General features: G+C 35.4%; 1 protein-coding gene across 1 annotated transcript in view; it reads right to left on the bottom strand.

The window, feature by feature from the left end:
* Positions 1–1,069: 1,069 nt before the first annotated feature.
* LOC115216321 (F-actin-capping protein subunit beta) overlaps positions 1,070–14,670 on the bottom strand; it is an 84,378-nt gene continuing 70,777 nt past the window's right edge. The window contains exons 5-8 of the mRNA XM_029785532.2: positions 13,501–13,642; positions 8,901–9,017; positions 5,869–5,934; positions 1,070–2,275 (exon numbers count right to left, since the gene is read on the bottom strand). Of these exons, the coding sequence (XP_029641392.1) occupies positions 2,108–2,275; positions 5,869–5,934; positions 8,901–9,017; positions 13,501–13,642 (493 nt within the window). The 3' untranslated portion in view covers positions 1,070–2,107. The remainder of the gene's footprint in view (positions 2,276–5,868; positions 5,935–8,900; positions 9,018–13,500; positions 13,643–14,670) is intronic.

Below are 14,670 nucleotides of genomic sequence, written 5' to 3' on the forward strand. Positions count from 1 at the left end.
AAGAAAAAAATTATAAATTATTGTAGGTGTGTAGTTTGACAGTGTTAGCTAATATAAACGGTGAACAATGTAAGATGTTCATTTAACTGCAGTGATAATGGAGAAAAACATTCAACAGTAGTCAACAACTGTGTCCAAAAGAAGAAAGTAACAAGTCCCATAAAAAGATGATTTGGCAACACTGCAGACAACCAAATATATTAATTTGTGAATTGACAAATATATTTATCTCTAAATATATATAAGGAATAAATATAAAACAAACTTTAATTTGTCACAACAGCTCTCCTCTCATTGGCAATAACTGAGTATGGAGAAAAGATAAAACAACAAATTTGTATCTAATTTAAATCCTACCAAGACTAAGTGTACTTAACATACCAATATGTAGTAGGATAGGCTAAGATTCATTAACAAAGTGGAAAGACAACTATCTTTTGACTGCTCCTGTAAATTTGTATTTCATTAAAGAACAATATGTTGTTCAAAGAAAAGTGTTGTCATTCCAAATAGTATGTAATATGCAGCTTTACAAAAATAATTGAGTTTAACCTTCAAGGGTGTAAAGTCTGGAGAGGCAAACTTGTAGACAAAAAATATAATTTAATGCGTAAGATTGATTCTATTCTGTGTTGGCTGTGGTTGAGTAGCCAACTTTAGCTAAATTATTAAAAGATATTGTATTTAGTAACATTAGCAAACTTATTTCAATGGTATATTAACATGGTTAGATAAAGGATGGGAAATGTACACCAAGATTGTTGTTAGAACAACTGCTAACCTGGTATTTAGACTATTCTGATGTATTAAATGTTAAAACCAGCATCATTTGTATAAAATTTCAGCTGCAAACAACTCAAAGAGGAATCAATAAAACAAAAATAGCCATTTTCTGAATAATATTGAAATTACTTGTATGAAGGCATATATCCTTCCTTGAAAAAAAATAAAAATGAAGAAGATTCAAAATTCATGAGATAAGCAATATATATATATATAGAAATATACATATATATAAAATATTAAAATAACTGGTTAGGTTTGATAAAGAATGAAAATAACAGAAAAAGTAGATATGATGCTTGTATTACGAGAGCATTCATTATATGAAGCTGGCAATTGTACACCAGGAAAAACTAGTGACAATTAGAAGAGTAAAAAAAAAAAAAAAGGGGACAACAGCCAAAAGGCCATACTTGATACATTAAAAAAAGCAGTTCTAGAATCAGAAATCGGTCAGTGGTAGACATTTAATTAATGGAATCCAATCTTTTATTCATTTCGCTCTTTCTTTTCATATATTTTCAAAATTCGTTAAATTTTCAATTATTCACTCTTTATTTTCTGGTGTCTTTTATTATTATAATTATCATAATTATTATTATTATTATTACCATCATCCAATTTTTTTGAGAAAAATATCAGCAAGAAAAATTTAAAATAAATTTGCTGGCAGCATGAATGAGCACTGCCCACATTAAACTAACAAGAGCTGGTGCCATGCCCAGACTTATGGTGAGACCAAAATACTGAAGATGGGTCATTCACCACTGTCCATTTTAATCAAGCTAGGAGGAGTCTGGCTGGAAGTTTTTGTCACCAAATATACATAGTTATTGCAACCTTTCACTCATATTCTGCCACAGGCAAATCAGAGTGGCCGGGGAAACTGGAATTAGTTTCATGTTGTCTGTAAGTGTTTTAAGCCTAGTGCACTCTTATTGAAGAAAGAAAGAGAGAGAGAGAGAATCATAGAAGGAATGAATGAAGAGGCTTATAGAAGAGAAAGATGCACTGATGTTCAGAGATAAACATTAATTCTAATAAAAAGTGAAATAAGGATTTAAATTTAAAAATAAAATTCAAAAGAAAAGTGTGTGTGTGTGTGTGTATAATTACATCAATCAACTTTCTTTTTATATATATATATATATAATTAAAAAAAAGGAGGAAAAGAGGAACAGTAAGAGAAGATAATGAAGACAATGATAATATCATTAATATTATATCATTATAGGTGTTATGTAATAATCCCACCCGGCCATATGGTAGCTTCTGCAGAGTTCGAATGAAAGCCGGAATTATGTTAGTTGCCTCCCTTGCAACATCATTGCGCTTGTGGACGTTTTTGTAGAGCCATCACTAAGTCGTTGCGTAGTGCCTCTGCATGCTTGCGATCTTGCAAGGTCTGAATAGAGCGAAGACCATTCACAATATCCTTCGTTTTCCCAAAATAAATTTCATTAAGAGTGTTTCTAATTTTATTCTCCATATCCTAGAAATAATTGAAATTCAAAATGTAAATTAATAACGAAATTCACTATTTATTTATAAACCAAATAATTTTTGAAAAGTATAAAAATTAATCTACATTAAGACTAAGTTAATAATTTTGCAAAACAACAAAAGCAAAAAGAATGTTAAAGTTTTTTATTAATATATTTCTAAGACAAACACATGGTTCTTTATCCTTTAATTTTTTAAATAATAATTATGAACAAATCAACAAACTTTATTTGTCTATATATATTAAACCTTTTGATCCAAAACAGCCCATGGTTCATTGAAGCAAAATTCATATTTTTAAAATTATCCAAATCAAAACCATCAAAATTTCCTGTTAATTTGTTCCTAACACCAGCTTACTAATTAATGATAAAGTTATTTCACTAAATTCTTCACTATTTTCAAAATTGAGACAAAAGCAGTGCAGTTCAAAAGAAAATAGCTACAGTAGGATTAAACTGGTATTTGGAACTCAATTTGACCATTTACCCACTGAAATATGTTATAGGTCAGGTGATACAATTTCAGTTAAGATTTGAATTTATATTTGAAACATTTTTTGTAAGAGTGGTGTCAGGCAATTTAATGAAGTCAATGTATCATAAAACTAAGCACATTTCAGTATGTGTACATGCAAACACCCAATGACTTAATCACTGCAGTACACAAACACACAATTTGTCCTTATTTTCTTGTCTGCAGATTTATTATATTGCGGCTCTCTTCCCCTCTTGTACTGCCATTTATCACTTTCTCTTTCTTTGACCCACTCCTATTTCTTCCACCTTCCCTTCCATGCTGATATTTACCACCAAACACACATCCACCTGTCATTCCCCACTTACACTAATGGACTCATTGACCCATCCTTCCTGATCATTAGTCATTCTCTGTATCATCAGTCTACTTTCCAGCTACTCCCACCCACCCTCATATAATGTAGGGTAGCCATGTATCTCAGACTGTATCAAGACTGTGCCTTTCCCATTATCATACTTTAGCATAAAAGCACATCTCCCTCTCAACCCAACTCAGTCAGGGATCCTTTTCTTTGCCTTGTGAATTGAAACATCATCATTGTTGTCATTTAAAAAAAATTAAAGAAGTACCAGACACTCTATAAAGTGGAGGCATTAAGAAGGGTATCCAGCCATAGAAAAAATACCAAAACAAGACATTGGAACTCAACAGGCTCATTGGATTCTGTCAAACTGTTCAACTCATACCAACATAGTAGATGGATGTTAAATGATGATAGCTACTGACAATTATGACCTAATAATAAGAACTGAACCAAACATGGAAGCTTCATGATGGTTGCTCAAAAAACTAGAAATAACAGTCAATTTTCACTCAAACCACCCCCTACTATCTTGAAAAAGAAAGAATACATTGAAAAATATATTCCTTGATATGCAGTGTTTGAAAAGAGACTGTTTCAGCTGGAATCAATTTGATCCTAGGTCTCCTCAGAGATGGCTGTCCTGGGCTCAATTTATAAACAAAGTTAATGCAAACACAAGACCTTAAATTTAAATGAGAAAGGAAATTAAATTTATGATGTTTGTACCTTTGCCAAGCATAGCATTTCAGATGAACTGAAATTCTTCATCATCATTTTACATCTGCTTTTAATGCTGGCATGGATTGGAGAGATCATTTCTGCTTTTCTAGATAGGTCAGGGAACCATGTCTTAGGTAAGTTTCATTTTTAGCCTGATTTTTACAGCTAGATGCTCTTCCTAATATCAGCCACTGAATGTACTGAGTGCATTTTATCATGGTACAAGCTCTAAGACAAATAACCAGGGGTGGATAAATAGGGTGAATGATAATACCAAATGCCCAGTGGAGAACATACGTAGAGAATCTTTTCTACTCTAGGTACAAGGCCCAAAATTTGGGGGGAGGTGGGGCAGTTGATTAGATTGGCCCAGTACGCAACTGGTACTTAAATTATCGACCCTGAAAGGATGATAGGCAAAGTTGAACTCGGCGGAATTTTAACTCAGAACGTAAAGATAAATGAAATACCTATTTCTTTACTACCCGCAAGGGGCTAAACACAGAGGAGACAAACAGATTAAGTCGATTACATCGATACCAGTGCGTAACTGATACTTATTTAATCGACCCCGAAAGGATGAAAGACAAAGTCGACCTCGGCAGAATTTGAACTTAGAACATAAAGACAGACGAAATACCGCTAAGCATTTCGCCAGCTCGCTGCCTTGCATAAGTAGAGAATCTGCTTCAACAAATTCCATCTGACCCATGTTTGCATGGAAAAGTAAGCATTAAAACAATGATGGTGATAAGAGTTAGGCGATAAAAATAACAGAGGGAGAGAGACGGTACTCAAAAAACGAGAGAGGCAGTTAGGTCCTGTGACATCTTTAGTTATACTGGAGGCAATGTATGGCGAGCTAAAGAGATTCAGTACTATCTTTGGTTACACTAGCAGCACAGTATAAGAGGGTGAAAAGAGGAGAGTGATAAAGAAATGAGCAATAAGAGCATGAGTGCTGGAGGCATGGGTGCTAGAAGCATGAGTGATAAGAAGGGAGTGATAGATGTGTTAAAAGGGATGAGAGGCTATTGTGGAGGCCAAAAATATTTCTTTGAGTATAGTTTGAAGTTTAAAACTTTTTGTACAGTTAGTACTTTGTTGTATTTTAATAACAAATAGAAAAAGTGAAGTTGACTCTTGTCTAGTGCACTTTTACAACTCAGAGCTGAAATTACCCACTAAAACTATGTTCATACAAATCAAATAAAAAAAAATCTTAAAGATGTAAAATAAAGTATTCTAGAAGTGATGTCAACAAGATACACCAACTCTGATATGTACCAACCTGACTGAAAACAGAAGGTACTTTCCACTTCACAGTTGAACTACTTTGTGTTACCAAATGCACTCAGCTGTGAAACTAATAACATCCAACAACTGAAGCAGATCTGTAAAAATATTTAACTTCTGACTTGGCAGACACCCATAAAATTATTAACCATCTTACAAACAATAACTCTGAGCACCTTTTCAAACTCCACCTGTCTAACATCCGTGGACATGTTTACAAAGTCAGAAAACAGCACAGCTTCCATGACTTTCGGAAACATTTTTTCACGCTAAGAGCTGCTGAAGCATGGAACAAACTGCAGACATCAGTTGTTAGTTGACGGAGCACTGCATCCTTCAAAACTTCCATGCTTCCTGAGATTCGCCAACACTAAACCTGATTTTCTCCCCTCCATACACACGCAAGCATGTATCTGACTCATACACTGTTCGCTTTCCAGACATTTGTACATTACTGCATATGCTTTATACGTACTTTTGACAAGTTGTGGTGCACCTGAGCACTGTACACAATAATTTCATTATTATTATTATTATTATTTTCATGTTAGCACGGAAATAGGTTTAACAATTTTCCCAATATCTTTGCAGTAGTATTTTTGGAATTTATGCAGAATTTGATAATTACATGTCTTTGTTTCTCATTAGAGAGGTCATGCAATTGACACCTCAGCACAGATTAAGGAAAATATTAACATTACAAGAAACATTTCAATACTAACCTCAATCATTTTGCCTATATTGACAATGTGTGGGGAAGATTCACTAACGGAAGTATCCAACTCTATCTGCAAGTAAAGAAACAAAAGTGGTTTAGGTTGTTGTTGTTGTTGTTATTATTATTATTATTGCTACTGCTGCTGAAGTCGACTTTACCTTTCATCCTTTTGGGGTCGATACCAGTCAAGCACAGGTGACAATGTAAACTGCTTACCCTTCCCCCCGAAACTGCTGACCTTGTGCCAAACTTTGAAATTATTATCATCATTACTATTATTATAGCAGCAAGCTGGTAAAATCATCAATGCATCAGACAAATAGCATTTCTTCCAGCTCTTTACATCCTGAGCTCAAATCCTGCTGAGGTCAACTTGGTCTTTCATTCTTTCTTGATATAATATAGCACCATTTAAGTACTGTAGTCAATATAATCAACTTACTGCCTCCCCTTGAAAAGGTCAGCAAGTTTAAATGTTTGAAGTGGGAGGAGTGGTGGGAGACAGCCCATGACAGTAGTCAGTGGTGGCAGTAATGCAAAAGCTTTTGTCTGCCTTGAAAATTTTGCTTACCAAGGCACATTAACTACTACCAACTGTCATCATTACCATCAACAGCATGGTGATTGTGACTCCTATGCCAGCTGCCTGTAATTCTAAGAACATAGGTTTCACCAACATAGCACAAGACAAGACAACAGCATGTCATGGATCATACAGGAATCTCACAACAAGGAAGCTTTCCAATGATAACAAATCATGTATTGCAGCTCTGAACATGGCTACACAGCTGCAAGAGATTGTAGAGGAAAAGTAGAAGCAGCAGACGTTCTTAAAGCAACAAAGCCTACCATCAGAGCTATAGTCTTCCAGTAAAATTCAAATGCACATATGAGAAATCATACCTCATGCTTTCCCACCAGACATCTCTGATTCTGAGACTACATCATGCAACAAGGTAAATTACTTGCTCCAAGAAGTATTTCTTGAGATGAAGAAAAATAAAATAGTACTCCTCCTCATACAAAAGGGCCAGCATAAACTGTAAGCTAACAGTCAGATAGAGAGAGCCGCAGAGATCATCTCAATGAACGATACACACCACCACAACAGCTAAACCACAACCACACCACCAAAAGAATGACAACCAAACAAAAAACATCATTTATTAACTTCAACTTTATGAAGACAATGAATAATACTTTTGGAGGAGGCCTTTCAAGAAGACTAAATTCTTATTCTCCAACCGTAAAATTACTTCTTACTCTTTCCATTTTCTAACTAACATGGCTACACTCAGAGTAGGATGTATGAAAGTACATAAAATGGGATTGGCTTTGAAACACTTGTTCAGTGAACTCAGGTCACTAGACAGATATGGTAGCCAGACTAGCATTTCCAGGAAACACAAACACGCATACATCCCCATCTTCAGCTGTGAGATATGTGCATCTTGTGGTTGACTCGGAATGAGCAGCAATGTGGCAGTATTACACTGGAAAAGTTTGAATCTCAGTGCATGGATGAGGAACTTGGACCTAGATGGTAAATTAAGAGCTGATCATGAATAGCAGGCCTTCAGACTAGTGGCTGTCTTTACTCTGAATGGAACAGGGCAGCAAGATTTCTTTAGGCATCTCTAAGTGTTCTTGGGAATGTCCTGCTCCCTAGTATTCATGTGAGACTGCAACAAATCTGAGACACATACTGAGATTGTGAGGGGTTAGCCAGTAGGATAGAGAAGTGTAGAAGCCTTGTAAGCCTACTCAAATATTTACCACAATCTGATAAGTTCATTCTGTGTGTGTGTGCTAGAGTATGTGTGAGAGTGTGCAAGTGTTAGTGTGCACGAGTATGTGTGAGTGTTAGTGTGTTAGAGAGTGCATATATGTGAGTGTTAGAGAGTGCGGGAGTATGTGTGAATGTTAGAGAGTGCGGGAGTATGTGTGAGCATGCGAGTGCTAAAGAGTTTGTCAGTATGCATGAATGTACAAGTGTAAGAGTGTGCGAATGTTAGTGTGCAAGTGTTAGTGCATGAGTGTGCAAATGTTTGAGTGTTAGAGTGTGTGCAGGTATGTGAGTGCCTGAGTGAGTATGCGAGTTGTGTTCGAGTTTTAGTGTGTGAGTTGTGTTCGAGTTTTAGTGTGAGTGTGTGTGCATGTGAGCAAGTGTGTGAGTGAGTGAGTGTGTTTACATTTGCACTCTACAAAGGTCAAGAGCTACAAACATTGTTGTCATTTTTCCTGTCAACAAACCATCCATTGACTGCACCCTTGAAGACAGCAACAGGATGGACATTCAGTTGCACTATCACGCCTCGATATGTCAAACCCATTCTTGTATTGAAAAATGGACATAAAAACAAACATCCATAACAACCCCTTCACCTCTTGGATTAATTTTTCCAAGTCAATCAAAGAACTTCCATGTGGTCACTCAACCACCAAAAAATAGCAACCTAATAGCCCTCAAATCACTGCTTTATCAGCACAACTGTGCCCACATCTTCAGGAGCTGAGTGGCTGAAAAACAAGTTTGCAAATGACAAAGATGGGGTGATAACATCAAGGACTGGATTGGAAGGACCCTGGCAAAGTATACAGTTGCAACAAGGGGTAGCAGTGTGTGGCAAGGTTTGGTGGTTGTGTCTGAGGCCCATGATCTTCAGTCATGAGGACATAACCAATCAATGAAATTGCTGTCTAAAAAAAAATGGGCACACTGAATAATGTGACCCTGAATTCCCTGTGCATAAAAAATGGTTTAGTCATGAATGAACAGCCTTTTAATCATAGGTCCACCCAACATTTTTTTCTGATTCCATACTATTTCAGTTGTTATAACTATACTAAACTATCTCTCCTCCTTCACTGGAACTACATCATTCAGCCTGTTTCCTATCCAACTTCTAAACTGAAAACAATTCAAATTGAGAAGTAACTGCTTAGCCTCACTCATTCATCCTTAATCTCTGCTCCCACCCTTCCATTCCAGAGGAACTTGAAAAATTTTAGACTAATTAGAAGAAATACCATTACCTGTCTTGTAAGGCTGCCACCTAAGTTCATTGTTCCAGAACTTTCCTTTGTAGTCAACAACCACAACATCACTGTAGAAGTTAACTTATAATGTGCTGTCTTCCCACTTGATTTTTCCTACAAGATCATGGCAATAAAAGAAAATTAATAGAGATAAGTTGTCAAATCAAAGTTAACATATGAAATTGCACAAACAATGCAAAATAAGACAAAAACGGACATTAGCTCATATTTTACAATTATATCTAAATTATTCTGTATCACTGTCTATTTAAAATATTTGAAGTGAGAAAATTGCTTTTACAATGAATATTGATATATGCATATGGAACTGATATTTAAATAGTTTGAAATATCTGCCCCCCCCCCACACACACACACAGAGGGTATTGAAATAATTAGTTCTGTTTTAACCATTGAATCAAAGTAGGAACAGAACATGCTTTCTCTTTAATCAGGAATGTTGGATGATGCAGTTACATTCCTTTCTCACAGGAACACAAGGACTGTACAAAGATCAGAGGTTTATGTCTGTTGTTGTATGCAGGTCATTTCTCACTCATTCGCTCTCTCTCTCTCTCTCTCACACACACACACACACACACACAGAGTAGAATTGTGAAAAAAAGAAATGGTTATGGTGAAAGAGTGGTGAGAGAAGTAATGTTTCCAGTCTGTAATATCTAGCAAGTTTACTGGAATTCTTTTATTCTTTTACTTGTTTCAGTCATTTGACTGCAGCCATGCTGGAGCACTGCCTTGAAAAATTGACCCCAAGACTTTTTTTTAAAGCCTAGTACTTATTCTATCAGGCTCTTTTGCTGAACCACTAAGTTACAGGGATGTAACCACACTAGCACCAGTTGTCAAGCAGTGAAGGACACAGACACACACACACATTATATATATATATATATATATATATATATATATATATATATATATTACGGAGATGTACTCGCATAGCAAGTAATTTGATCTGAGATCGTGTGCTGAAACGAAAACAATTGCAGCGTGGAAGGTGTTTATAAGCCATTTAAGAAACACACAAAAGCCGTTCGATTCACTTCAACATTTAAGTTTAAGTTTAATTTGTCAAAATATTTTCGTCGCTAAAATCCGCGACCTGTTCACTGACAAAGTCCGTGCTGCATCTAAGAAAGTAACAGTTAGTTCGTCATATATATGTACGTGTGTATGTATGCATACATGTGTGTATGTATGTACATATGCATGTACGTACATACGCCTGTGTATGCATGTATGTATGTATTTATGTATGTGTGTGTATATGCACGCACATACACTCTATAAAACATAAAGCTAAAACCTGTAGCGATGGATGGATGTAGAGTGACCACTCATCACAAAGCTATCAAATTTCAACTTCCTACAGCCGAAGCTAGAAAGTGATTTATGACACTTACTCCCAAAACTATACCCTAAAATCTATTATCAGATCTTTATCTCTATATCACAGAACTAATGTTTTACTATTGTGCGTATGTATGTATGTATGTGCGTATGTATGTATGTATGTGTGTATGTACATACGTACGCATGTGCGTATGTATGTATACGCGCTCGTATGCATGGGCCCATGTATGTGTGTGCGTACATGTACGTATGTATGTATGTTTGTATTCATGTGCTACGTATGTATGTGAGTGTCTAGGAGAATGGGCAGACGTGTCAGTGTGTACATGTGTATGTGTATGTGAACGTATGTCCGTGTACTGGCGTATGTCCGTGTACTGGCATGTGTCCAAACAGCTTCTGTGACCTGTTTGTATACAAGAATACAAACCTACTCTCAACCAAAAGTCCGAATGGAGTAACATCCAGATCCCATTCAGAAGGACTATTCTATAACCACCCCTCTCTCTCTCTCTCTCCCTTTTGTGGTTGCAGTGCGTATGTGCAGTTATATACAACGGTATAAACGGACGTTGTTTGATACGTACAGCTGCACTTGGGCGTTGTATCCATTCACGGTTAGACGATGATGAGAGGAACAAACACACACCCACACATATATATATATATATGTGTGTGCGTCTATACAAACATATATGTGAATATGTATACAACCTTCAGCAAAGTAACAGTCATGTACACAACTTGGACGGACACATGCCAGTACACGGACATACGTTCACATACACATACACATGTACACACTGACACGTCTGCCCATTCTCCTAGACACTCACATACATACGTAGCACATGAATACAAACCTACGTACATGTACGCACACACATACATGGGCACATGCATACGAGCGCGTATACATACATACGCACATGCGTACGTATGTACATACACACACACATACATACATACGCACATACATACATACGCACAATAGTAAAACATTAGTTCTGTGATATAGAGATAAAGATCTGATAATAGATTTTAGGGTATAGTTTTGGGAGTAAGTGTCATAAATCACTTTCTAGCTTCGGCTGTAGGAAGTTGAAATTTGATAGCTTTGTGATGAGTGGTCACTCTACATCCATCCATCGCTACAGGTTTATAGCTTTATGTTTTATAGAGTGTATGTGCGTGCATATACACACACATACATAAATACATACATGCATACACAGGCGTATGTACGTACATGCATATGTACATACATACACACATGTATGCATACATACACACATACACACGTACATATATATGACGAACTAACTGTTACTTTCTTAGATGCAGCACGGACTTTGTCAGTGAACAGGTCGCGGATTTTAGCGACGAAAATATTTTGACAAATTAAACTTAAATGTTGAAGTGAATCGAACGGCTTTTGTGTGTTTCTTAAATGGCTTATAAACACCTTCCACGCTGCAATTGTTATATATATATATATATATATATATATATATATATACATACATACATACACACTTCTTTCAGTTTTTGTCTACTAAATCCACTTACAAGGCTTTGGTTGGCCTGAGGCTATAGTAGAAGACACTTGCCCAAGGCACTACACAGCCACGCCTCCACCTATAGTAATGTAGTAATAGTATCCATAATCACCAATAAGCCTTCCTAATTTTAGCACAAGGCCAGCAGCAATTTTATAAGTGGGGAAATTGATTATATCAACTCCAGTACTTGACTGGTATTTTACTTTCAGACAAAAAAAAAAGGCTGCTTAACATTTTATACAACATAAAAATGATTCTGTCAGTTTGCTACCCGAATAATAATGACAATAATAATCATATTGGTTTCAAATTTTGAAACAAAACCAACAATTCAAGGAAGTGGGTAAGTCAATTACATCAACCCCAGTGCTCAACTGGTACAATGTCGACCTCAGTGGAATTTGAACTCAGGACATACAGACGAGATGTCACTAAGCATTTTGCTGTGCATGCTTACAATTCTGCCAGCTCACCACTTTAATGATAATAATGCTATTGCATATCTTGAGAAACAGACATTTCCCCAGTAAAAAAACTCAACTGTGAATATATTCAGCCTGCCTGTTCAGAGTTGCTAAATATAACTGAAGTTTTAATTTCTAAACATTTTACATGTTATTTTGCTCATATAATGACCTTTCTGTTTCAAAAATTACCTACAAAATTGCAACAGTCTCATAATTCCATAATATACTAATTTATTCTGTCAATCTAGTAACTGAAAAATAAATAGGTTTTTTAAAAAAAGAATTTGAACCTCTTACTTCACAAAGGAACACTGATACAAAAGAGGCTCTGGAATGATTGTATATGATGGTAGAAAAATACAATCAATATACAGACAATACTAACTCTACTGATTATATAAAGTTATACTACAAATAGGCCCCCAAAACAAAGAATATAAAAAAAAAGAAAACAAAAAGTATGAAGAACCACAAGTCAGAGAGAGAAACATTGTTTCTGTAATCTTTATATATTAAAGCACAAAATCAGCTCTCATGATTACAGTTCATTTTTTCATGACATGTAAAAGTTCACAATAGAATATTAAGTTATTTTCAAACACATTCAAACAAGAAAAGCTTTATAAGTATTAAATAAATATTCTAAGAATATAGTATTTTGGTTTATTTTAGTACTGGTTTACTAATTTTCATGATAATTCCTGATATAATTTCAGAACACAATCAAGAAATATTTGAACAAATAAAATATAGAAAAATCGACACTGACCACTTGGAATGTCTTCTACATAAAACTTGACAAATTCCTACAAATCCTTTCTTTCTAACCCTTCCTTTAGGAAAGGCTGGAAGGAAACCATTATTGCTATATCATATACATGTGCTATTGCTGGTGTCACGGAAAAAAAAAAAGGGGGGGTATACACTCTGAATTGGTTGGTGTGAGGGCATCAAAGTGTAGAAACCAAACAAGAAATGAAACCCTATCAAGAAGGGGTTAAAGAGAGTAGTACCCATCTATTTATACAGACCCTGACTATAATGACTGATCCAACCCATGCCAGCATGGAAAGTGGACAAAACAAGGATACATATACACACTCACACCAAAAAATAATTTAATAAATGAACTAAAGCTTATAATAGTCTATATCAAAATCTGGCATAAAGAAAATGTAAATATTTAGAACATACCTGAACTTCCATCACATGTATTGAATCCCAGCAACCTTTGATCTTCTTTGAGCCATCACCAGCCTTCTTGATCAAAACAACACCAGCAAAGCCATGATCCAAATCCCAGAGGTAGACGGAAGAAACACCACCCTCAAAATACCTATAAAATTATAATCAAGAAAAGATGTTTAAGTATATACTGAGGTGTGAATGGAATTTTATTGAATGTATTTGCAGATTACAGGTATAGTCATTTCTGCGTAGTTAAAAAATTTGCTTCTTATGGTTTTGGGTTCAGCACCACTGCGTTATACCTTGGAAAGATATCTTCTACTGTAGCCCCAGGCTAACCAAAACCTTGTGACTAGAGTTGATCAACAGAAACTGAAAGAAGCCCATCATGTGTATATAAATGTATGTGTAACTGTGTGTGTGCACACATGTGCACGCATGTATGTATGTACACATGTCTCCTTATATTGTCATCGCAAAATAACTGTAAATGAATGCCACTATCACACAAACAGTGTCATTCATTTCCAATTTTCTGAGAAAACATGCTTCATCCATGCAAACACAAAGTGAAAGTTGAAACAATTATGATTTCTGCCTATAAGCAAGGGTTGATATGAACAAAATAACTTTTCCTGGTTATGTTCCTCTACATCCGAGTCAACTTTGCTTTCTCACTTACAAGGCCAGTAAAATAAGTACTACTTGATTGAAAACCTTTCTAAACAGTAGTTGCAGTACAGTTGCTGTTCTCTAAACCAGTAAAACAATAAGATAAGTGAAATAATCAGCAGCCTTATAAACATGTCAGAGGAAAATAACTTGGCTGGTGAAAAGAGGACACAAAATAAGAGAATTTGAACTTTAAAAATTGAAATTCTTACAAGAGATATGAAGGAAAACACAAGACATGATAGATATAGAAATATTGAAGACTCATTGTTGTTTTATCAATTGATTGAGAACCAAATAAGTTTAAATCAATTCTAAACACTTTCAATCTGAATATATTTTCTCAGGATTCAGCTAGTTGTTATTTCAGTCAACCCTGATTGAGTAGACTTATGATTAAGAGCAATCTATTTGTGACCATTTCAAATTTTTAAGACTAACTAGGTCCATCTTAATGAATGCGTTTCTTTCATAAGTTAGAGCAAAATCTAAAGAATTGGCAGT

Source organism: Octopus sinensis, linkage group LG10 (assembly GCF_006345805.1).
Source record: "Octopus sinensis linkage group LG10, ASM634580v1, whole genome shotgun sequence".
NCBI lineage: Eukaryota > Metazoa > Mollusca > Cephalopoda > Octopoda > Octopodidae > Octopus > Octopus sinensis.